Genomic DNA, 26,507 nt, shown 5'->3' with positions numbered 1-26,507 from the left:
CAAAAATCAAATAAAAAAAACACGAACACTGAAAGCTAGAAAGTCAGTTCAATTTCTCAAATATGAGAAATCATATAAAAAAAACAAAAAAAAACAAGCAGCTTCCACATATACCACTAGAAAGAACAGCTATACCAGGCAGAGGAGCAAACACCTCCACTTCACACAGCGTCAGAACTCTCAGAGGTGCTGGTATGAACACATTGATGTAGCGACCTTCCATTTCATTACAATGGAATGTGTATGTTGGTGTACCTGCTAATGATTCAATAATGCCACACCTGATGGAGTTGTAGAAACATCAAAGAGAAATTTGTCAGTTTTACTTACTAAAGGGAAAAAAAACTAATATCTATTCAAACAATGTGTTGTTTAAATGGGAGAAAAAAATGAACAAACAATTATGGAGAAATGTTCCGGTTGTCAGAAATCACGTCTCACCTCGGGTTTTGATTTCCATTTTGATCCAGTGAGTCCCCGATCCGAATCTCTACCCCAAGAATCCTTTCAGAGCAACAGTCTTGTCTGTTGATGATGGTGACAGCACTGACTTTATAGACAGCTAGCAAGTCTACTCTCCACCAGGGATTTGTTTCTTCTAAAGTGTGGGAAAAGCCTGCACCATAGAAGCTTCCATTTTTGTACCCATCAACAGCTTTTGAAGAGAGATGTGGTGACGAAGTCGATGACTGTACTGTTGGCTTTTTTAAGGCCACATTTGAAAGCAGCTCCACTAAAGTGTTAAAAAGAACAAGTATGAATCAGTATTTGGGAAGTGTCTTTCAGTAGATCAGATCCAGTCACTTAAAGCTCTACCTGCTGGGGCAGCATACACCTCCACTTCACACAAAGTGAGAGTCTTCTTCTGTCCAGGAAGAAACACGTTCACAAAGCGACCCTCCATGCTGCCTCCATCACACTGGAATGTGTAGGTTTTACCCGCATTGATATGTGAGATGGAAGCACACCTGACAGCAGAGAGTGTGGGGGCAGTATTGTGTTAGTATTGTGGGCCTCGTGTTAAAAGAAATGTAACATAGACGGCCAAAAGGAACATCACTGGGTTCTTATAAGTTTTCAAAACTGTATCTAAGAAGTTATCAGTGAATTAGGTATTTGATCCTGAAGCAAGTCTAAGAAGTTGTATTGAGAAAATTGTGATGGAAAAAAACAGAATTTTAAAGCAAAAAAGTAAACAGAAGTATTTCTATATAACTGGATTAAATGGAGTAAGTTTAAATGTGAAAATAATCAAATCTAATTGAAGAAAGATAAACTGAATAAAACACAAAGTGAAGCATATTTATACGTAACGGAATTTTCTAATATAATGCTATTTTCTATGTGTTCCTCTTGTTCATGAGAATCTTTCATTTGTTTATTTATTCGTTTCTTTTTGTATTATTTCAGATATTACATTATTTGTGGACCAGTATGACAATGTCTAAGGCAAGACAGGCAGTTCGAGAAAAAAAGAGGATAGAAATAGAAATGGGTAGAAATGGGGGGATAGAAACAAATAGAAATGCATTATTTATTGCCAACTGTTGCACCTGTGAGACACAAAAAAACCCAAAACAAACATTCAGCACCTAGAACACAAAAATTAGAAAAACACAGATACAAAAATCAACAATCTTCTTACAGTGTATGAGTGAGTGTGTGTGTGAGAGAATGCCTCCTGTCCAGCTTACGAGTTATGTGCTTTAAGGTGCGCATTTGAGAGTTATACCAGGGAGTCAAGTCCTTGTGATTTGAGGCTCTCTTTTTCAGAGGCGCTACAGTATCCAGGGTCATACGTAGTGAAGAAAAAAAAGTTATTAACAAGATAATCGACCTCTGTTGGAGTAGCATAAGTAGCAGCTGCTCTGCTTTGTGTTGGCACAAGGCGTTAAAGAAGACAACAGTGAGTCAAATATACTTAAATTTAGTTACAACGTTATTAGGAATTGATAAGCCCAAAAGAATTTTCAGGAAATACTGTTAAATGTTCAGTTTCTATGCTCTATGCTAGAAACCATGGTTAAAGTGGTGGGTAGTGCTCTTTTACATTTTGAAAGAAGGCAATTGAGTCTAATAACAGATTAAATGCTGTTGTTGTGGCAGAGGTTTGGTCTGTGGCTGCATTACACAGGAGGGGTAGCAGGCTTGAGGTGCAGTGCCAGGGAGGTTGGCAGGGCAGCTGCACCTCAATTTGTAATGATTCGCTCACTCTTTTCAGTGATGTCGGGACCTGGAGAGAGGGATGTGATGTAAGCTGGTAAGCTTTCCAGCCATGGACTGTACAATGGCGCAAGACAAATCCTCTGTTCGTCGTAAAGACCATCTCAAATCACACCAAAGTGTCCAGAGTAGTGACTGCGATAACAAAGTGGTGCAGAAACCAGTGCCATCATGTCGGACCTGCAGCCTGCACTACCTCCCCAGCCAGTACAATTGCCCATGCAGTTGCTAGCGGAGATGGCAGCTATGCACAGGGAGGAGGCATTGGCACAGAGACAGCAATTGAACAGATTACAGGACCAGGCCAAACACCAGACGCAGGTGTTGGAGAGGCTGGTCACTGCGGCTCCGCCCCTCTTCTGTTGTCAGTGACAATCCCCTAACCCTAACTCTAAACCGAGGTGTTCTTGAAGGCTTTCCAGTTGCCGCTGTTGCCCACTAACCTTTTTTTTTCTGATCTGCCTCCCCTTGTCCTGAAGGTGACACCCGGCCCACAGAGGGCTGCACAAACACTGAAGCAGGAGTCCAGGCAACCAGGACACCTGAGAAAGGACAGTGTGTGGGGATGCGCTCACAACCTTTCATAGCATGTAGTGTTTGCTCTGCACTCAGCTGTGGCACCAGGTTTTCTGACCCCTCTGGGGAGGAGCAGATGGCAGGGCCTTCTCAGGAGGCGCGGCCGGCTCCGGTGATTTGGTCAGTAGAAGATTTTCCACTAGAGCAGTCTCGTGATGACGGCCTATGCTCAGCCTTTGACCAAGTGATAGAAACTGATGGTCACTTTGTGCACCCTGAAGCTGCATGGACCTACCTGCAGTTCATATTGATGAAAGACAGGCTCTGCTGCAGGGGTGGGCAACTCCAGGCCTCGAGGGCCGGTGTCCTGCAGGATTTAGCTATAACCCTGGGTCAACACACCTGAATCAAATGATTATTTCATTATCAGGCCTCTGGAGAACTTCAGCACATGTTGAGGAGGTCATTTGGCCATTTAAATCAGCTGTGTTGGATCAAGGAAACATCTAAAACCTGCAGGACACTGGCTCTCGAGGCCTGGAGTTGCCCACCCCTGCTCTACTGAGTGAATTGTGATGAGTGTTGGTCAAGTTACTTGAAAAAAGTAATTAGTTACTAATTAATGATAACTTCTCTAAAAAAGTAGTCCAGTTACTTTATTGATTACTTATTTTCAAAAGTAATGAGTTACTTTATTACTTAGTTGCTTAGTTACTTTTTAAAAACATGATGCACAACCTGAATTTGTAATAAAGCAATAGATCTTTCAGCCCAATTCTATTTTTTCTGCATTATCCATAAAACTTGTATAACACTTGTTTTATTAGTTTTATTAGTTTTAATCTTTTGATTTTATGCATCAAGCAAAAATTTAATTATATGCAACTGTCTTTGACTTGAAGAAACGGCCAAAAACGCTCACGTTCCAGTCCTGCGCATGTGTGAAGTGCAAGACGATTCGACCTGCCTCATTTCTGTCAGCCGTTTATTTACTTTCCGGCTCTTTGAAACGTCGCGGCAAAATGTCGAGGAAAAGTTTTCTAAATCAACTAACAATGAGGTGGAGTTGTTGCTGCGAGTAACACAAAAGTTCCAAAAGCGAGTGAGAATTAAAGAATTTGAAGAAAAGCTATCTGGAGCATGTACAAACTGATATTAATCTTTAATAGGGCTGTCAAAATTGAGAGCAAAAATAACAGCTGCTGTATAATGCCCTCCGCTATTTTTGTTTAATTGATCACATGACTAAAATGCAACGCATAAGCACCGTCTTCAAATGTATTCATTTTCGAGAGCGTTTTAAAAACGCTGCGTTTTTCCTTGGGGAAAACCCCGTCTCAGTGTGGACGGGAAGCCAAAACGGAGAGAAAATGATGCGTTTTCTAACGAAAACGCATTAGTGTGGACGTAGCCTAAAGCTAGTTTTCGGATACGAGCCCGACATGGAACCCGACATATTAGCCAGAGGTCCCTTTAGTACGGTTCGGAGCCGTGGATCTGTTTTATATACGCGTGGAATAGTTTTCTATATGAGGCCTGGTTAAAGAAAACTGGGAGGAAGGTCCAAGCCCAGTGAAGAATGAAATCCAGATTACTTTGTCTGCAGAGTGTAAGGAAAAAACAGCCTTCTCCACTCCATGTGGGTTGTACGATTTTGGCACACTTTCGTTTGGCTTGTTCAGAGCCCACACCACTTTCCAGCCCTACAAGGACTGGGTGCTGCATTCACATGCTGCATATACTGCAACCCACCTGCATGACGTTTTCATTGACAGTAACACCTGGGCGAAGCATATGGGTGACTGCGGTCATAGATTCTCTGAGGCAGCCAACCCAAAGAAGTGTGCATTTGGACGGAGGGGGGTACAGTATCTAGGGTACCATTTGGGAGGCGGGCAGGTGCATCCACAGGTAGACAAAACAACAGCAATTGCATCCTGCCCACCTCCCAAAACAAAGAAGGATGTAAGGCAGTTCTTGGGGCTGGCTGGGTACTACCACTGGTTTGTTCCAAATTTCACAGACCTGACAAGCCCCCTGACCAACCTCACTCAAAAGATGCTTCAGATCTCATCCAGTGGATAGACTAGTGCCAGACGGCAGGTAAAAAAGGCTCTCTGTGGGGAATCTCTGCTGCACATGCCTAATTTTTCCCTCCCTTTTCTGCACACCAGCACCTGGAATAGGGGGCTGGGGGCAGTTTTGTCCCAGCAGATAAGTTGGGCCAGCGGCCCAGTTGTGTCAGAAAAAGAGAGAGTGCCTCGCGATACAGTGGGTGGTCCACTCCTTTCGTTATCACCCTCTGTTCGGATTATGCCCCGCTGTAGTGGCTCCATCGCATGACGGATGCAAACCCTCTCAAGAGAAATGAGAGCACCTCAGTTTGAGGATAAGGTGCATTCTCCACAGAACCAGGAGGGTGTGCAGGACCCATCCCTCATCACACAGACTAACTGCACAGAGAGAGGAGAGCAGCAGCAGCTGCTCCAAACCCACATCAAGGCTGGCGCCAGCCTTGATGTGGGTTTTGAAGCAGCCTTTAGGATATCCAGTATCTTCATCTGTTGCCATGACGACATTCCATTCCCTGACATCTGTTCTTTGGGTTATTTCCAGAATCACAGTGATTACCCAAGTAAAAAGATCTCTACACTAACACTGAGGAAGACAACAAGGGTGTAGGATGTGCTCTGTCCTTATCACCTACAGCTATGTTGGGACACAAAGTAAGAGTGAGAGGTGAAAAAGTGTCCTCCTTCAATGAGAGCTTCAATGAGAGCGTGCCAAGCTCTAGCCCAACAAGGTGGTTTGCAGAGCGAGACTGTGTCATCTACAAGCGATCAGCAGTGAAGCGTAAACGGCAGAGGTCAGGGTGGTTTCAATTTTCCTTAAGTTCCTGCTAAAGAGGAACTTTAGCATGTCAGGAGTTGATTTTTAGGTTTCTTAGGTTTAGGTTTCCATCAACTCAAAGCCTTAGCTCCTTCCACAGATTTTCTATCTGGAGACTGGCTAGGACAATTACTAGTTTGTTGATTTGGCCGTATGTCTGGTGTTCTCGACAAGCCTATTGCTGATGCTCTAGCTCTTTCCAGCCTTTTGCAGTCTTGTCCCTTTAAAAGCTCTTTGCTCTTGCCCACTGTGGTGGAGAGGTTGGACTGGACGAAATTGATTTTCTGGACAGGTGTGCTTTATACTCAACTAAGATCAGTTTTATCTGTAACTGATCGACTAATTTGTGGCTAATAGGAACTGAGTCAGTCTATGAAAGCCAGAAATCTGACTGGTTTGTAGGGGATCAAATACCAAACGAATTTATAACTTTTATATTATAGGTTTTTTATTGATATTTTGTCCCCTGCCATTAAAATGAAACTACCATAAACTGGAGACTGTTCATTTCAACAGGGGTTTAAAATATTATTAGCCCTCAGTATGCTAGTTGTCATGCTGCACATAGTATATATCTTTTAAACTTATTAAACTTATATTGCTCTTCTAAATATTCTAAAATTAACTAACTTCTCATCATCACCTGGGATTATTGTTTCCATTGTTCTCCAGTGAGTTTCCTATTCTGATCTCAGCTCCATCCAGTCTTTCAGCACAGCAGTCTCCTCTGTTGGTGACTTTTACAGCAGTGACTGTAAAGCTTCGCTGCAGGTCCACCCTCCACCAGGGGTCGGTCTCGTCTTCAGCCGTGTGACTACAGAACCCATCGCTATAGAACGAGATCCGTCTGCCATCGATGGCTTTGGACGCAGTGGCAAAAGAGAGTGTAGATGACTGGGTAGCTTCTCCTTTGAGTGCCACATTGGGTAATGGGTATCCTTGAAGGAAAAACATTATGAGTCAGTTTCTGCAGAAGGTGCACTGTGTGGTGATTTTAAAGATCGCATTTGGCTGTCAACAAGTCCGGGGAGTCTGTGAACTATCAGACTTCTGTATCAGCATCAGAATAAAAATGTGATTACCGTAGTACACTTCAACCTCGCAGAGATTTAGGACCTTCCCACTTCCTGGGAGAAACACAGTGACATAGCGTCCCTCAATAGAGCTACATGGAAAGTAGAACGTCTCCCCACTGGGGATGTGAGAGATGACGGCACACCTGTGTATGAACAAGAAAAGAAATTGAAGGAACTATGACTGACTGCAAATTTATTATGTTAGTCTGTATCAAGCTGTTTCACCTCTCACGCTCAGGGTCACTGAAGTTTGTTGACTTTCCAATCCAGATTTCTGCACCATCCAACCTGTTTTCAAATCCTGCTCTATTGGTTATCACAACAGCACCAACTGTATACACTCTTGCCAGGTCTACCCTCCACCACGGATCAGACTGTGATAAAGTAAGTGTGCAGGACCCTTTCTGATAGTTCTCGTCTCTGTTGCCATCGACGGCCTTGAAAGCAAAACCGATGTTGTCTCCGTTTGAAGACTGCACAGCTGTCTTCTTCAGTGCCAGGTTAGGAAGAAGATGCCCTCGATGGGAAAAACAGACATAATTAGTCAATTCATAGATTGCACTGGGGGCTTGGGGTTGTTCAAGATTCATTCATTTATTTGTGTACCGCAAATGTGAGAGATGACCCCATACCATTATTATTGATTATATTATATGGATCTGTATCAGGGTCGCTTATTTTTTTTTTTTTACATTTCTGATCCAGATTTCAGCGCCATACATTTTTCAATTCCACTCTATTGGTTATCACTGGAGCACCAATACACTATGTCCAGGTCTACATTCCAGCAGTGGGATTGTAACATGGTAAATGAGCAGCATGGAACAGAGCATGTTAAGCGTAAAGGTCAGGAAGAATTCCAGTATATTACACACCCAGGTATACATCCTGTTTTGGGTATTTAAAGCAAGCAGTCAAATTACTTTTGCCTTTCCCCAAATCACAAATTAACACTGACTGAAGATGGGATAGCGTTTTGATTCAGTGCTAGGTAATGGAGGTTTTGTAATGATAAAAATGAGTAACTATTATTTAAACAAAAAAGATTGTTTTCAAAAGAGGAGAAAAAAAATCTTTACCTGGAAATGCTCCAGTTGTCATCATGAAGAAAGTTCCTGTAAACATATGCAGTGATTCTAAAAATCATATAGATGGTGAAATGAACATAAAATATCATTTATATCTAATTAAACTGTAGTTTCGGAATTACATAGAAAGGTGCTCGAGGAGGGAAGAGTTAAAAGAAGTGAATGTTCCTCAATGTCTCTGCTGAGCGAGTCTTTTAGTGTTATTTATCTCACTGTTGTTTTTGTTGACTGACTGATCTGCATGAGCATGAGTCAGCTCTTCCCTCATCACTGCTTCTAATAATTTAATACAAAGTCCAGTGTGTGTTTCCTCATTTTCTCTGTGTAAGCCAGGATATGATTAAAGGAGGAGGAAATATTTTAATTGTTTAATTGTACCACAACATAGCTGTGGTATTTGGTCTGGGTTTTGTTTTAAAGATGAAAAAGTTCAAAATATCTGGTACTGATTATTTATTAGTTAAGTAACACATTTAGTTAAAGGCAATTAGGCTTACCAGTGAAGATCCAAATATAATCCATTCCACTATTGTCTAGTAAAAAGTTCTCACATCAAGTATGACATTAAAGAAATGACACTAATTACTGGTATATCCCTGCTGAGTTGTAGATCGGCTTACTTCCTCTGTAGTTTCTTCAGAGTACTTCTAATACAAACACACAAACACTGCAGGGTGATTTAAAGAAACCCCCTGTCTCCATACTGTACTAATTTGTTTAGTCGGAACATTCCAGCAGCACTAGTGAGTGTTTGCATAAACGACAAGACACCCAAGTGGATATTTGCATTTTCCAAACAAATTCCTTTGCACTTTTCTAAAAGAAAAAATTGCATGGGAACACACCAATATGTGTTTTCAGGGCTAGCCTGTATGACAAGTGTCATTAAGAACAACAACTTTAATAACTGTTGAATCAGTTTGTCATGGTACCTGGATTGTTGACCCAGTGTTCTGACTTTAGACTTTTTGTCATTGTTTAGTTTTTCCGTGTCTTTTCCTGTTTTATTGTGATAGTCTTATTTCCTGTGTGCATTATGTTTAGTTTTAATTCCTCTGCTTCATTAGTTAGATTTAGTCCAACCGTCTTCCCACCTGTTTCCTATCCTTCCGTTATCCTGTCTATTTAAGCCCCTTGTTTCTGCTTCTGGTTACATCGTCTTGTCCTCATGTTTGTGTGCCCTGTTCGCTCAGTCGTTTATGTACAGTTCACCTATCTTTTGTGTCTTCTCTCTGTGTTTCACACTCATCTGATCATGTCATAACTTCAATATTTTTAAAGCAATTACCTGAAGCAGTTTCAGTCAGGTTAATTAGGTTGATTATGGACAGTGTTGGGGAGTAATGGAATACATGTACCGTTGATGGCAACGTATTTAAAATACAAAATATGACTAACTGTATTCTGTTACAGTTACCGTTTAAAAAGGTGGTATTCAAAATAGTGTTACTTTGTTGAAATAATGGGATTACACAACGGTCTTTTCCTGTTTCATATGTTAGACTGGAAAAGTACGAGTTGTCAACGAGCAGAAACGGGAGATGGAAGCATGTAAATATAACAATAACCACTGCAGCCCAAAAAGAGTGCCTGATGAGCCCAGATGTAAGTAAGCTATTAAGACTCGACTGTACACTGTGTTCGTGTTTTTTCTCCAAAACAATGAATTCATTGGAGCAGCCTTTCAACGCCTCTCTCTGTCTCTCACTAGCAAAGTTGACCCAGACAACAAAGTAAAGCTAGTTTTCGACTTCGCCTTACCTAATGTCCACCCTACTGTTACTCATTTTAAAATAAGATTTAAAAACCTAGTTGATATTGGTATGGCGAGTAACCTTCAGTAATAGTAATAAATCAATCCATTCATGTAGTTGTAAAAAGCACAACAATATATTAAGTAGTGCTGTCAAAATGAACATGTAAACATAGATTAAGCTGTCATCACGATTAACGTGATAAAGAAACTTTATGCTATTAACACATCTGGAGGGCAGAATGACTCAAAATCCCTGAAATGTTTCTGTCCACGCATTTCGGGTAGTTTGTTCAAGTAGTTACCTTCGCACATGCGCAAATGGGCAGTAGATCTGGTAGTGACGGGCAGCTGAACCAATCACATTGTGCAAGAAGGAATTTTCTTTTCACCGAAGCACTTGCAGCTTAAAATATCACATTGGCGCGACGAATACGTTAGCCAGGGATGCTGCTAGGACTTTGGCTAACGCGTCACCCAGCTTGTGACAGACCACTCACGGAGCATCTAGGGCTCAGTAAGTCTACCTCGGACATATTGACTGACACGATTGCCAAGTGAAATGCAACAAACTGCAGACCTATTAATGTTGTTGAGAACACGCTCTTTACATAGCTTTATTTCCTCGTTTCAAGGACTTGGAAGTGCCTCCCCAAGCATGACAGAGAGAGAGTGGATAAATGTTTACAGAGTTTTTTGTTAACATGAATGTTCAAGATGTTCAATAAACATGTTAAGTGCGTATAGTTTTGCCTTTTTTTTTCCGAGTCTGTTTGCTCATGCAAAATGAAATGTGATTAATGTAGAATAAAAATGAATGATATTGCTCTGGGCTCCTTTGATCAGCTCCATCACCTACAGTGGCCACATTTTGTCACATTACAGCCACAAACATGAATCAATTTTATTGAAATTCCAGGTGAAAGACCAATACAAAGTGGTGTACACGTGAGAAGTGGAACAAAAATCATACATGATTCCAAACATTTTTTACAAATAAATAACTAACTGAAAAGTGGGGTGTGCGTAATTATTCAGCCCCCTGAGTCAATACTTTGTAGAACCACCTTTTGCTGCAATTACAGCTGCCAGTCTTTTAGGGTATGTCTCTACCGGCTTTGCACATCTAGAGACTGAATCTTGCCCATTCTTCTTTGCAAAACAGCTCCAGCTCAGTCAGATTAGATGGACAGCGTTTGTGAACAGCAGTTTTCAGATCTTGCCACAGATTCTCGATTGGATTTAGATCTGGACTTTGACTGGGCCATTCTAACACATGGATATGTTTTGTTTTAAACCATTCCATTGTTGCCCTGGCTTTATGTTTAGGGTCGTTGTCCTGCTGGAAGGTGAACCTCCGCCCCAGTCTCAAGTCTTTTGCAGACTCCAAGAGGTTTTCTTCCAAGATTGTCCTGTATTTGGCTCCATCCATCTTCCCATCTACTCTGACCAGCTTCCCTGTCCCTGCTGAAGAGAAGCACCCCCAGAGCATGATGCTGCCACCACCATATTTGACAGTGGGGATGGTGTGTTCAGAGTGATGTGCAGTGTTAGTTTTCCGCCACACATGGCATTTTGCATTTTGGCCAAAAAGTTCCATTTTGGTCTCATCTGACCAGAGCACCTTCTTCCACATGTTTGCTGTGTCCCCCACATGGCTTGTGGCAAACTGCAAACGGGACTTCTTATGGTTTTCTGTTAACAATGGCTTTCTTCTTGCCACTCTTCCATAAAGGCCAACTTTGTGCAGTGCACGGCTAATAGTTGTCCTATGGACAGATTCCCCCACCTGAGCTGTAGATCTCTGCAGCTCGTCCAGAGTCACCATGGGCCTCTTGGCTGTATTTCTGATCAGCACTCTCCTTGTTCGGCCTGTGAGTTTAGGTGGATGGCCTTGTCTTGGTAGGTTTACAGTTGTGCCATACTCCTTCCATTTCTGAATGATGGCTTGAACAGTGCTCCGTGGGATGTTCAAGGCTTGGGAAATCTTTTTGTAGCCTAAGCCTGCTTTAAATTTCTCAGTAACTTTATCCCTGACCTGTCTGGTGTGTTCTTTGGACTTCATGGTGTTGTTGCTCCCAATATTCTCTTAGACAACCTCTGAGGCCGTCACAGAGCAGCTGTATTTGTACTGACATTAGAGTACACACAGGTGCACTCTATTTAGTTGTCAATGGAAAATTGTACTTAGTAGTCAGTATAATCTTTTAATGATATAAGTTTCCATATATGCTTAGAGGTGTATAATCGATTGTGTAGTGATAGGATGTGTGATCTTTAGTAGGCTGCAAAGGCTTTGTGTGCATTCCAGAGTGTTCTGGCATTCACACCCACATCCTGGGAGCATGGGAAAAGGGCATACCTTCTCTTATTGTTTTATGATAGGATAAACGTATCTATGTCTGTTTTTAGCTAAGTGCCTTTTGTTTAGATGAACTGTTGGACTTCCAGACCAGCAGGTTTAGGGAAGTCTTTATGGGGTCACACTCTGACCGCACACACACACACACACACACACACACACACACACACACCCAATGATGTATAAATAAAGACCATGGCAGTGGCACGGTGTGAGTCTCAGAGCCCTCACTTCTATGCGAGTACTCTGTGACTGCCCTTGCTTGCAAGTAACTAACTGCAGTGTGTGTTTCTCCTCTCTGATTCGAAGTTGAAGAAGTGTCTTGTGTCTAGCACTCATCAGGCAATGTCTATGGGCAACTGACTGCACTCAGGGGGCTGAATAATTACGCACACCCCACTTTGCAGTTATTTATTTGTAAAAAAAAAATGTTTGGAATCATGTATGATTTTCATTCCACTTCTCACGTGTACACCACTTTGTATTGGTCTTTCACATGGAATTCCAATAAAATTGATTCATGTTTGTGGCTGTAATGTGACAAAATGTGGGAAAGTTCAAGGGGGATAACTGTGACATGACGTGGAGTAGATAGCGCAAATGTAGCACAGGACCCAAGGATCAACACAGACAGGGTTGCGATTTGTATGCTTATTTATTTATGGTGCAGCCGTTTCTGCGTACTACAGTGCGCGGAGTGATGGTATTTTAGCACTTTTCTGCCGAGAAGGGAAGAAGGCCACTGCCCTAGGTGGACACAAAAGAGAATAGGAGCGTTGTTGATGAAAATATAATAATAATAGTTAAAGGGGTTTGTGTTTTTCAGCCTAGAACAACTACAATCTCACTTTCTGGGTTTTTAAGAAAGGATAATTCAAAACCAAAGAGGGGTGATGTGTTGTTTAAGCAATGATTGGAATGATCAAAATGTCTCAGTCTGTCAGTTGCAGGTGGGGAAACAGACCTGGATCAATCTCCACTGGCGGCGCTCGGAAGAAAATTATAGGTTAACATCATAAGAAACACCCAGGCCGAGTTTTGGCTGAATTGTCTTGCAGCTTCACTTCCATGTGTTCCTCATCCTGAAAAGCAAGCTCCAAGGACATTAACCTCTCCCTGAAGATGAGAAACGCAGTTCCAAAAGCAACAACATGGCAGGTCAAGAGACAACAGCAGTGTCCTGAGCAGTGATAGGTCCAGCAGCAGCAGCATGTGCAAACGGCATCAGCAAGGAGAAAACACCATCATCATGACTGGATGGATGGAGATGCATTTCCAACAAGCTGCAACTTCACTGTGTGTGAACGGACCTTTGAGAAGACTGTCTGAGTTTGACATTTGCCACGTTTGGAGTGAAATGGCAATGGGAAGAGACAGTGGTAATACACAACACAAAGCTGAAGAGAAGTGACTGCAACTAACTGCTGCAAGGGGGAGAGGAGACCACAGCGAAAGGAGGAGGAGGACACATGGAGGAATGCTGTTGTTTAGTGTGGGAAATCATAATGGGTTAAGGAACCAGGGGAGGAAAAACCGACTGCTTTAAGTGGAAAATTGAGAAAGTGTTTTGGAACACCACAAAATAGGACAGGTACACAAAATCACACACACAATCAAGAAAATGCATTAATCCTACTAACAGACACACACACGCAATGAAGCTCATGAAGACCAGACAGCATCTTAAGCACGTGATTCCATTTTACTATCTTGTCCAGTTCACTTAGTGGAATGAGAAGTGATATGTAAACTAGTGGACTAGTATTATATTAGGAAAGATGATTGATTTATAGCAGGGGTAAACAGAATGCTGGAGAGAGAGTTTGAATGAGTGAAACTAATAGATCATTGAGTTTCTTGTTTCTGATGTGTGGGGGAGGTTTTACCATGGCACACACCTGGTTACATGGGAAGAAACTCAATATCTAATAGGACATTAGGGCTGTGTGGTGTGTGTGTGGCTGATGGATGAATGTTTTTGGGATTAATCTGGCTGATGCATTTTCTTTTGATACCAAGGTGAACCTGACATTTAGTTTTGATTTACCCACCTAAGATGAAGAGCATGCTTCATGACTTAACTTGATCTTTTTATTTTTCACTTTCACAGTGCACTCAGAGTTTTGTTTGGTAATCTCTCTTCTTTGAGCAGGCCTGCACGATTGGAACTGAAAGCGCTACACAACATTTTGTCGGGAACAATCACAAACTGAATTTCTCCACATTACAATGGACTCTGGAGAAAGCCACTTATTTGGGACATAATCAGATAGCGAGTCCCTGTTTTAAAGGATTCAGCGAGGTAATCCAGTCTATATTCTTCTTTTTCTTTTTTGAAATTACGTCATATTGCTGGCAGTAGAAACTCAATGCGACACGAGAGATTCCACTCTCAGCAATAAAAAAAATGGGGAACTGACTGGACTGACAAAAGCTTGACTGGCTTCACTGACTTGACACCAGTACGCAAGATTGCACCTACCTCCACCCAGACGTGACAAAAGGGTGGATGTATATATGTATGGGTTTTTTTTACAGGAGCAGAAAGGTGACAGCAAAATCCTAGGTTTGCAAGAGCCTTTGGGCCATGCCAACTGAACCTTTTAATTGACACTTTCTGTGTCTGTGTGAATTTACCAGCGGTGTGTTATTCATGACCTTGTATTGCTTACAATGCAAAGGTCGCTGTGAGAAAGTATGCATACAGATGCACTGTGCTAACATCTACATCACTATTTCCGCAGCAGAGGGTCAATCGTGTGATTTAATCGTGTGATTTACAGCAGGACACACCACTGGCTAATGTTTTTTTCCCTTAACACAGGGTTACAGGCCTGGAGTGGAGCTACTCCAGGGGAGAAGCCCTAGAATGTTTTTAAGAGACAATGTACATTTTTCTTGTGCTTCTCTGAGTTGACACATGGCAAGGACCATGCAGCAAAAAAGGGTTTTCCGGGCAGCTTTCATTTTTTAAATTACAGGTGGAGTGTGACGGAAGGAGATCAGGCATAAGATGCAGACTGAGACTGGGAGAGAAGGCTTCAAGAGGACCAGTGAGAAGCAAGGACCATTTCCAGCACAGCTGACAACCCAGAGAGGAGTTAAGGCAGATGGTTGTACAACTTGGCTTCCTAGAAATCGTCAGGAGGAGAGTTTGAACAACAGTGAAATCCAAAACGGTGGAAAGTGACCCTACGGTGACATTGAGGAAGACTGTAGGGGTCTACGACGTGCTCTGCCCTTTCAACCTACAGCTGCATTGAAACGAAAACTGAGGGATGAAGAGAGCTGGCCCAGCTCCAACTGACAGCACAGAGAGAGGTCAGTGATGGAATTATGACTTCGTGAACAGCACCAGAACCAGGAGCCATGACCGTGACTGGAAATGACTGACAGCAATTTCCCATGAATGACCACCTAATGCTGTTTCACTTTGCAATGCATAATTTGACATTCTGGAGAGGGCCTTTCCATTGATTGATTGATCGATCACACTTTATTCATCCCGAGAGAAATTGGGTTAAGGCTGCCAGCCGTGCCAGTTGTATCAGTGTTGTTGTCATTTGCATGTGAGACCTTAGATTGTGAGAATGATTGGAGATGAACAAAGGGTGGTGAGAGAATAGTGTACAATGGTGTGAGGATGCAGGCTGTCTGTCATGGTCCTGGGTTGGTGACTTTTTAAGTGTTGTACTTTTTCAGTGAGTCTAGTTTTAGGTTTTGTTATGTTTTTGTTATGTGGCTTCCCTGTGTTCTGTATTTCCTGTTTTACTTTGAAAGTCCCTGTCTTGTGTGTAGTGTGTCTGGTTTTGCTTCCCCTTGTCTCCTCAGCCCTGATTTGACCCAGCTGTTTCCCTCCTGTCTGTCATCCCCTGATTGCTCCCTCTGTGTATTTAAGGCCCGTGTTTCTCTGTGTCAGCGTCGCGTTGTTAATGTCTGCTCACCGCCTTCCCTTGCTGTGTGTTCTGCCTGCCTGCCTGCCTGCCTGCCAGCCTGCCAGCCTGCCAGCCAGCCTGCCAGCCAGCCAGCCAGCCCAGTTCAGTTCAGTTCAGTTCAGTTCAGTTCAGTTTGTGCACAGCAATAAAGTTGTTTAAGTTCACTTTTTTGTCTCTGCGTTTTGGAGTCTGCGATTGGGTGCTTTTCTGCCTGCCCACACACAGACCTTAACAGAACGACGCGACCAAATAATGGACCAACAGACTCAGTGAGGGAGCGTTGCTCGCCCTTCGATGCAGGGCTCTAGACTAACTTTTTGCCACGGTTGCCTAACTTCTTTTCTTAGGCGCACCAGCACAAAAGTTAGGGGCACCCAAATTTTTCAAACGCATCGCTTAACACCACAGTTTTACATGTGCACTTTTTTCGGGTGGGGGGGGGGGGGCGGGGATTTCTGTCCATACAGACAATATTGATTTGTAAATGATTAACTAACAATCTTGTCACACAAAGTTTTTTATTTGGAGCACAGTTCTACAAGAAAGATAAGTTACTGAAAAACTGCTTGTGCTTAAAGTGCTTTGGCACTCATTGGCAATATTGTAGACAATGTTAAACTTAATCATCACATCGGCCTCCTCTGACGACCTGTTTGCTGCTGCCTGCCACTGAAAGGCAGTGGGGAGAGGGGACACTTGGGCAGCCCATTTATCACGACATATAATGCGGCCGTCATCCAGACGCAGCTCCTGGAGCAAGTGGTGAAACTCACCAAACTGCTCACGCTTCTGGAGGACCTGATGGACCCAGGTACGGCGTGGACGTCCTTTACGCTGCTGCTCTGCTCTCCACAGTAAATAGAGAAGGGAGACTCTCTCTTCAAACGCTAGATTGACAGCTGCCATCTTGCAAACATACCGTCTGGCACTACTTCCTCCCACATTTCTGCTTCATGCACGTGAAAATTGCATGTTCTGAAGAGCGACCAATTCGTGTTGGTTGCGCGTCGAGGTGCAAATGTGCACGCGACTAGGGCAGCTAGGGGCGTCTGGCGCTTATTGGTCGCGTCTATCGCGTTCGGTGTGAACGCACCGTAAGAGCTGCTTTGTTCGCGACCGACACGTCACTACCAATCATAGAGGTCTCGCGATAGAGGCATAATGTGTGTCAGTTTAAGAGTTGCGGAGACTTTTTTTTTTTACTGAACAGCTGATCGCACCGGTGCGACCTAGGATTTTCTTTAGTCAGACCATTGAAAAATTTTGTTGCACTTGCGACCAAATTGGTGGCACTCTAGAGCCCTGCTTCGATGGCACCCGGCTAGCTTTTGGGGGCCCTCCATGTTGCCAACACTAACTTGCAACCAACCCTTCAGCCCACTTTTCCATTCCCTTCCCTCAGACGCCAGCGCCCTGGTCTCGTAGAAAGCGCGCAAGACAGCACCGGGAGGATTACTACGAGCCCGCGAGCAGCCATCTAACGCGAGCACAGGCGTTTTACAAAATGTTGGGGATTATCTTTGTGCCACCCGGCTCTCCCAGCGTTTTCACACCGCAGCAGGAGCAGCCACAGTGGAGTTTTTACTTGTAACCTTCAAGCACCCCTGCTCCTTCTTCCACAGGGACGCAGCGTACGTGCAATCGGCGGCCCCAGCTCCAATGGGAGTCCAACTTCCCTCAGGGATGTCCAGCTGGGGTGAGTGACAAAGACTCCGTTCTTCCACCTTTTGTGTCAAGGGATAAAGAGACTGTTTCCCAAGGCCGCTAACGCCAACTCTATGAACTTTATGAGTTTGTGTTACTCCTGTTCGTGAAAATAAAAGGAGTGTTCATTTTGAGAATAATTATTTCCCTCTTATAAAATTCAAAAAGACTGTGCTTCTCATGTTCCTTCAGAGCCAGGAGTTGTTAAGACTGTTTCATCTGGGACTGTTTTGCATTCTAATGCAAGCTCAATTAAGGACTCAATTTGTTTTGCTCCTTCTAAGCTCGGATTTATTTCTGTAGAATCTGTTTACGGTGAGCCTGTTAATTTTGTGTCAGTCGCTTCTGGTCTTGTAAGTCTTGAGCCTGTCCAGCTGGTTAGTGCATGTTCTGAAGACTCAGGAGAACCTACACCACCACCTATTCCACTTCCACCACAGTCACCAGCCTACAGCTCAGCTGCCCTTGTTGTTATCAGCTCAGCCACCTGCCCTGCCGTCAGTTCAGACTCCTGTTCAGTCGCCCTCAGCTCAGGCCCCTGTTCAGTCAGCCACCCCGCCTGTAGCTCAGTCAGCCATTCAATCACCTGCTTCGCTTTCACCACAACCACCACTTCAGCCTGAAGCTCTGTTAGCCGCCTGGCCTGAAGCTCCATTTTCACCTCAACCATTACTTCAGTCTCCATTAGCTCAGTCTCGTCCAGCTCAGTCTCCTGCTCCGTCCCTAGCATGGTTACCTGTTCCATGGTCTGCAGCTCAGTCACCTACCTACTCAGGTTGCAGCTCAAACATTAGCTCAGCCATCAGTTCAGTCTTGACTCAACCACCACCTTCACCTGCTTTTCCCATACAGGAAGCTGTAGCAACATCATCTGTAAAGGACTGATTTTTAACACTCATTCTAAGCAGAGCGACAAACCCGTTAAAACTGTTAAGTTCCCTCAAAAGCTGGGCCCCTTAGATTAGTCACTCTCTCCAGGGCTTCCCCAGGGATTAAGTCTCAGCCTTCAGCTGACTCTGGAGCCATGGAGGCTGAAAGGCCAGCTGAGGAATACTCCCTGCTGCCGCTGCCTGAGCAAAGCCAATGTGGTGCTCAGCCCCAGCCAGCGTCAACACTGCCAGAGGTCCCTGAACCTGCTGATTCTGTTTTGTGCCTGCCAGAGGTCCTCGTACTTACTGGTTCTGTGTCTGTCTCCGCTGGAGGGTCCGAGGGGCCCGTTCAATTCAATTCAACTCAATTTTATTTATATAGCGCCAAATCACAACAACAGTCGCCTCAAGGCGCTTAATATTGTACAGTATATCCTATAATAATAGAGACAGAGAAAAACTCAACAATCATTTGACCCCCTATGAGCAAACACTTTGGCAAAAAACTCCCTTTTAACAGGAAGAAACCTCCGGCAGAACCAGGCTCAGGGAGGGGCGGGGCCATCTGCTGCGACCGGTTGGGGTGAGAGAAGGAAGACGGGATAAAGACATGCTGTGGAAGAGAGACAGAGATTAATAACAGGTTAATCACAGCCCATTGTTCCTTCAGTGGGCTGGTTTCAGTCATTATGCAAATGTACTGTTTATAAGGTTTGGGGAAACCTGCAGTCAGCTGAGACTGAAGAAGTCACTTGGATGAGTGATGAAACGTTTCTCCCACAAAACGCTACGTCCAGATGAACAGATTCAACTTTTGGAAACGGGTATGATTCAATGCAGAGAGGTCTATTAACACATAGTGAGTGAGAAAGGTGACTGAAGAAGAAGTACTCAGTGCATCATGGGAATCCCCCATTGCAGCATAACTAAGGGAGGATTCAGGGTCACCTGATTCAGCCCTAACTATATGCTGTAGCAGAAAGGAAATGTGGTGTGGGAAAGAGCAAAAAATGAGAATGATTTCAGAGTACAGGAAGGAGTGGAGATGTGCAAAATATCAGAGAGATTATGGAGACTTGAAAGTACAAAGCAGAATCTTAAAATCATCGCCGTATTTTACATGAAGCCAGTGAAGCTGCTGGAGGACGGGGGTCCATTGAAAGCTGTTCTAATAAAAACACGAGCAGCTGCATTTTGAATCCGCTGAAGTCTGTGTGGTGAGGCAGGAAGGATAGAATTACAATAATCAATATGAGATAAAACCAGAGCCTGTACTAGAATAGCATTACTGTTAGCTGTGAGGGAAGGGCAGCACTGCTATGTCTGTGTGGAGATGTAGAGTAACAGGAACTCTGATTGTTTCTATGTAATTTTACATGTATTTCTCTGGAAAGATGTAAAAGTAAAGAATGGAAAAGAAATAAAAGTAAAAACTGCAAAAATGTCCAAGCTGTTCTATTTTTAACTGACACAATTAAAATTTACAAGATGATATCAAGGAGAATAAAGCAGCTGATGCTGATTAAATGGTACACTGTACAGTCCTCCTTGTTATTGTTTCCTTCTCCATAATATTAACATCACAAGTAAAACACCAGGGGGCGCTATTGGAGTGTTTAAGGCCAGACTGTCATTTTAGGTAGCGCTCACTTCTATTTTAAGTGGGCTGAAACAGTGAAACTCACCTCTCTGTCAGCGTAAAGTAGTTTAACTGCACCTTTGAACTCTGAGATATCTTAATATGAGAAAAAGAGTTTTAATTCACAGAAAATGTCCCATTTTATTACAATTTTATTTCATTTGTATTTTTTTTATTATGTTACACATTGTAAAAAAAAAAAAACCCTGAAACTTTAATCATAGAAAGAATAGAAGAAATTGCAGTTAGAAGTCCAAAATGAATGCCCTCACTCACATTGTCCAAACCTGTCCAGTGGGCCAGATTGGAGTCATTGTGGGTCTGACTCTGGTCCCTGGGCCTTATATTTGACAGCCTTGGTTTAAGACCAATAGTGAGGCCACTCCTTAATGCAACCCCTGACGATTAAATTTAACATCAATAAATGAACCATAGTGTAAATCAAATTTGCTTATAATGGCTCTAGATTTGAGTAAAGAGTTGTTGTTATTGAGTCATTCATGTAACATCAAGCAAAACACAAAACCATCTTCAATATAACTTTAATTTATTTGCTCCCTTATTTTAATTTTCCTTCAATAATTCAGTTATCATTGAGAATTCACCAGGATCAGGATGTGAGAGATACATCTGGCTTTTCAGCTGATCACTGAAGCCTCATCAATGGGCAGTGAAAGGGTGGCTGTCAAGAAATGATTCTTAAGGTAGAGAAAAGGCTGAGGTATGGAAATTACTGGAAAAAAAAAACCTGTTGTCGGATGAGCTGATTAATCCAAATTTGACATTTTGTCAAAGTCCGGAGGAGGTCAGGACTAAAGTACAATTAGCCGCAAGCGATGGTGCAGGTCGTGGCACTGCAGGCTGGACGGATCTCTAGGACCCTCCAGCGGAGACAGGCTGCTGAATAAACGATGTGGGCTTCATAGATAATTGGCAAACCTTCTGGAGGAAACCTGGTTTTGTTAGGGAGGCGGCATCCATCCCACTTTGGATGGAGCAGCTCTCATTTCTAGGAAAATGGACACATTTATTAAACCCCCAAAATATGACTATCCAGAGTCAATTTGGTAAAATCGATTTACTCTGCCTTACAGAAACCTGGTTGCAGCAGGATGATTATGTTAGTTTAAATGAATCAACACCCCGAGTCATTCTAACTACCAGAAACCTCGAAGCACAGGCCGAGGGGCGGTGTGGCAGCAATTTTCACACCAGCCTATTAATCAACCAAAGACCAAGACAGACTTTTAATTCATTTGAAAGCCTGATGCTTGTCCTCTTGTCCACCCCAGCTGTAAAACTCAGAAACCAGTCTTACTTGTTACCATCTATCATCCACCTGGGCCTTACACAGAGTTTCTCTCTGATTTCTCAGACTTTTTATCTGATTTAGTGCTCAGCTCAGATAAAATAATTATTGTGGGTGATTTTAACATCCATGTAGATGCTAAAAATGACAGCCTCAACATGGCATTTAATCTGTTATTAGACTTAATTGGCTTCTCTCAAAATGTAAAAGAACCCACCCACCACTTTAATTACACTCTAGATCTTGTTTTAACATATGAAATAGAAACTGAACATTTAACAGTGTTTCCTGAAAACCCTCTCAAGGCTCGCAAAATTTCAAAATCTCTGGTAGCCCTTCGGGCAGGCCCTCTTCAGTTTTTGGTAGCCCAAAATAAATTTAAGTAGCCCGAATAAAAAAAGAGAGCAATTTTTTAATGTTTTGTTTCCTTTACAATATTATACATTAAAGTATAATATTGTAACAGAAACAAAAATTAATCAGAAAGTTGTTAAAATACAAATCACAACAACTGTATAAAAATCACAGTCATCAACTCAAATACTTGGTTCTAATTGAACAGAAATTTCTATGAACTTGTAAGAACTGTGTAGAACATGAATCAGTCTGTGTCAGATCCTGAATCTGAAATTTCCACTGAAGTCAAGGGTAAGGGGTGAGTGGAACCAAGATCGAGGCCATTTGCTTTTTGAAGTTTGCAAAGACTGCTAAATTTTGACAATGGTAGTTCACTCTTTGCAACATAGTACGCTTTTGAAAGATTTTTCAGGACTTCTGCTTGTGCTTGGTTTATTTTTAGTATGTTTTTTGCAATTGCTGTTTGTTCTGGGAAAGATACTGCAGACTGAGCAATAATGCATTTCTCATGGGTTCTGATGGGGTCTTTCTTAAAATTACTGGTCCCAGTAACAAAGGCGCTTGTCGACTCAGATATCGAGGGAAACTCACGACACACCCGGCAGAACATTATTGTATTTACGTTGTCATATTCCAGCCACAGAAATTCTTTTGTCCATGAAACCAAAAAAGCTGAGCTTTCTTCTTGCCTCATAGTCTGATTTGTCATAACTTTTCCGTTTTGTGGTCGGCTTTTATTTGGCTGTCCCTTCTTCACCCTGACCTGTCTTATTTGGCTCAGCAGAACTAAAATACCGGCGTAAATCCTGCTGCTTTTACACACGTACTTACATAACAGTCAGCGATTCTCTGCGCAATCAACCTCTCACGTTTAAACTTGCTGTGGGAGATTTCACTTGTCACGTTTGAATAGTAAGCTAATGAGTGATAAGACGATGTCAGAGGAATTGGTGCGCAATTAATCGTCACTCACCAATCAGTGCTGCCGCTCTCTATACACAGTTCGCGCGATCGCAAAGTGAAAGCAAAAAACAAGCACAAATTCAAACGCGATTTCAATATGTCACATATTGGCAGTGGCTCATCGATGCCGATGACATAATTACTCAGCTACATTTTAAAAGAATGCAAAAGCATTGACACATATTTTCCTTCCTATGATAGCCCGACGGGCAGGGCTGAGATAGATTTTGGTAGCCCGACTGGAAAAATCGCTAGCCCCGGGACGTCGGGCTAGCGATTTTGCGAGCCCTGCCTCTGCTGTCTGATCATTTCCTGATAACATTTACATTTATGGTAATTGATTACACAGCAGTGGAGAGTAGACTTTATCAAAGTAGATGTCTTTCTGAAAGCGCTGTAGAGATTAAGAATATAATCCACCCACTGTTATCATCTTCAATGCCCTGTACCAACACAGAGCAGAGCAGCTATCTGAATGCTACTCCAACAGAGGTTGATTATCTTGTTAATAATTTTACCTCCTCACTACGTACGACTCTGGATACTGTAGCTCCTGTGAAAACTAAGGCCTCAAATCAGAAGTACCTGACTCCGTGGTATAATTCTCAAACACGTAGCCTAAAGCAGATAACTCGTAAGCTGGAGAGGAAATGGCGTGTCACAAATTTAGAGGATCATCATTTAGCCTGGAGAAATAGTTTGCTGATTTTATAAGAAAGCCCTCCATAAAGCCAGAACATCTTACTATTCGTCACTGATTGAAGAAAATAAGAACAACCCCAGGTTTCTCTTCAGCACTGTAGCCAGGCTGACAAAAGTCAGAGCTCTACTGAGCCAACAATCCCTTTAACGTTAACTAGTAATGACTTCATGAACTTCTTCACAAATAAAATTTTAATCATTAGAGAAAAATTACCAATAATCATCCCACAGATGTAATATTATCTACAGCTACTCTTAGTACCATTGATATTCATTTAGACTCCTTTTCTCCAATTGATCTTTCTGAGTTAACTTCAATAATTAATTCCTCCAAACCATCAACGTGTCTTTTAGACCCCATTCCTACAAAACTGCTCAAAGAAGTCCTGCCATTAATTAATTCTTCAATCTTAAATATTATCAACCTATCTCTAATAATCGGCTATGTACCACAGGCCTTCAAGCTGGCTGTAGTTAAACCTTTACTTAAAAAGCAATCTCTAGACCCAGCTGTCTTAGCTAATTATAGGCCAATCTCCAACCTTCCTTTCATATCAAACATCCTTGAAAGAGTAGTTGTCAAACAGCTAACAGATCATCTGCAGAGGAATGGCTTATTTGAAGAGTTTCAGTCAGGTTTCAGAGCTCATCACAGCACAGAAACAGCTTTAGTGAAGGTTACAAATGATCTTATGGCCTCTGACAGTGGACTCATCTCTGTGCTTGTCCTGCTAGACCTTAGTGCAGCATTCATCCAATTTGTACATGTAAATGGAGAGTCCTCTTCACCCACTAAGGTCAATTATGGAGTTCGGTAACAATAATTGTGTCAGTTAAAAATAGAACAGCTTGGACATTTTTGCAGTTTTTACTTTTATTTCTTTTCCATTCTTTACTTTTACATCCTTCCAGAGAAATACATGTAAAATTACATAGAAACAATCAGAGTTCCTGTTACTCTACATCTCCACACAGACATAGCAGTGCTGCCCTTCCCTCACAGCTAACAGTAATGCTATTCTAGTACAGGCTCTGGTTTTATCTCATATTGATTATTGTAATTCTATCCTTCCTGCCTCACCACACAGACTTCAGTGGATTCAAAATGCAGCTGACTTCATGGACCCCGTCCTCCAGCAAAAAAATATGGCGATGATTTTAAGATTCTGCTTTGTACTTTCAAGTCTCCATAATCTCTCTGATATTTTGCACATCTCCACTCCTTCCTGTACTCTGAGATCATTCTCATTTTTGCTCTTTCCCACCACATTTCCTTTCTGCTACAGCATATAGTTAGGGCTGAATCAGGTGACCCTGAATCCTCCCTTAGTTATGCTGCAATGGGGATTCCATGATGCACTGAGTACTTCTTCTTCAGTCACCTTTCTCACTCACTATGTGTTAATAGACCTCTCTGCATTGAATCATATCTGTTATTAATCTCTGTCTCTCTTCCACAGCATGTCTTTATCCTGTCTTCCTTCTCTCACCCCAACCCGGTCGCAGCAGATGGCCCCGCCCCTCCCTGAGCCTGGTTCTGCGGAGGTTTCTTCCTGTTAAAGGGTTTTTTTGCCAAAGTGCTTGCTCATAGGGGGTCAAATGATTTGGGGGTTTTTCTCTGTATGTATTATTGTAGGGTCTACCTTACAAAATAAAGCGCCTTGAGGCAACTGTTGTTGTGATTTGGCGCCATATAAATAAATTATCTCCTTTTAGTCTTTAAAGAAAGGCATAAAACACATTTTAATCTCACCAATTCTATTTGATTATTATTTCATGTTAATATTCAAACATTATTGTTATTATTATTATGCTAGACCAAAATGTAAATAAAGACATGGGGTATGATTGGAGTTTGTCTTTCTCAGCTTTAAAAAGTTTTATATGTGTAGCTATTGTATTATAATGTTACTAAAAAATGAATTAAAAAGAACAAAGTTCTGACTTGTTGCTATCAAGTGTCATGAAACGGCTGTGGCTGGCAGGATGTAGCACCCAAAATGCAGGACACTCAGCCAGAGGAGTAAACTCAAAGAGGCTGCTTTATTGCGGTTGCAGGAAAAAACTCCATAAACAATAAACTTGCAAAAACAAACCAAAATTAGAAACTAATACTAAACACTAAGAAACCTGGAGACAAGAAACTAGGGCCATGGACCACAGAGGGAAACACACACAGCATGAGGGGAAGACACAACACTGACTGAGAGAAACACAGGGCTAAAATACACTGAGGGATAACAAGGGAATGGGACACAGGAGGAGAGCACACCTGGGAGTAATCAAACACAACAAGACCAGGGGAAACCAAACTAGACCCACTGACAGGAGACAGACAAAGTAAAACAGGAAACATAACACATTGACGTGGACTGGACAAGGGGATACAGCTGACAAGGGAGACAGAGAATAACAGCGTTACAAGTAACGGCGTTACTTTTTTCAGTAACGAGTAATGTAATTAATTACTATTTCTATCGTTACAACGCCGTTACCATTACTAAGAAGAAAATGCGGTGAGGTCGCGTTACTATTTTTCAACAAACAGACGGTTGAAGCTGTGTTCAGCTTACGGCATCTTATATCAGTTGCACGGAAGTAGCTGTAAGTAATCTGGGCGCTACAACTTTAAGCAGCTGTGCGCTCCCGCGGGTGGCAATCACTTTTTGGCAGATGATCACTTTCTGGCACAACACCTGGAGCTAAGGGGACAAAACAATCACATGAGTGCTGCTGTTTGACTGAGGAAGAATAAAGTAGTCGTGGTAAGCCAATGACATGACCACTTCAAGATGACAAACTAACAAGGTGATATATACCAGTTTTTAAATTGTGTTGATAGGCCACGTAAAACCAGAGTCATGATAAACAATATATAGGCGGCGTCCTTTCCTCAATAGTTTCATCACGCTTAATGTCTAAGGACAGCGCTAGCAAGCACTCTCTGCTTATAACCAAAAAATTTAAAAAAACAAAACAAAAAACTGCCCTTTAGTGTTGGTGGAAAAATGTACCATGTTGATCAATCAAAAATGATATGATTAGGAAGAGGGGGAAGTTTTAGGAGTGACGGCGAGAGAGAGAGAGAGAGAAAGAGAGAGCGAGTTTTGAGATGTGAGATT

At 42.4% G+C, this 26,507-nt stretch overlaps 1 protein-coding gene across 1 annotated transcript; it reads right to left on the bottom strand.

Moving 5' to 3' along the window:
* Positions 1-790: 790 nt before the first annotated feature.
* LOC120433649 lies at positions 791-18,276 on the bottom strand. Its single transcript, XM_039600296.1, has 7 exons — positions 17,999-18,276; positions 17,478-17,566; positions 17,212-17,319; positions 6,930-7,221; positions 6,711-6,847; positions 6,272-6,566; positions 791-968 (listed from the first exon to the last, which is right to left on the bottom strand). Exons 1-7 carry the CDS (start codon positions 18,274-18,276, stop codon positions 791-793), a joined length of 1,377 nt encoding a protein of 458 aa, XP_039456230.1.
* Between the last annotated feature and the right edge of the window lie 8,231 nt (positions 18,277-26,507).

This window comes from Oreochromis aureus, linkage group 3 (assembly GCF_013358895.1).
Source record: "Oreochromis aureus strain Israel breed Guangdong linkage group 3, ZZ_aureus, whole genome shotgun sequence".
NCBI lineage: Eukaryota > Metazoa > Chordata > Actinopteri > Cichliformes > Cichlidae > Oreochromis > Oreochromis aureus.
Note: the sequence above shows the minus strand (reverse complement) of the source record. Positions and strands in the feature narration are given on the sequence as shown.

What these genes read in the sequence shown, in the direction of transcription:
- LOC120433649 (XM_039600296.1), bottom strand. Translation starts at nt 18,276, where the DNA reads ATGCTAGGGACGGAGCAGGAGACTGAGCTGGACGAGACTGAGCTAATG. An exon ending in AGTGACCCTGAGCGTGAGAG is followed by an intron (nt 6,848 to 6,929) that starts GTGAAACAGCTT and finishes GTTCATACACAG; the next exon opens with GTGTGCCGTCATCTCTCACA. An exon ending in AATGGAAACAATAATCCCAG is followed by an intron (nt 969 to 6,271) that starts GTGATGATGAGA and finishes CTCTGCTGTCAG; the next exon opens with GTGTGCTTCCATCTCACATA.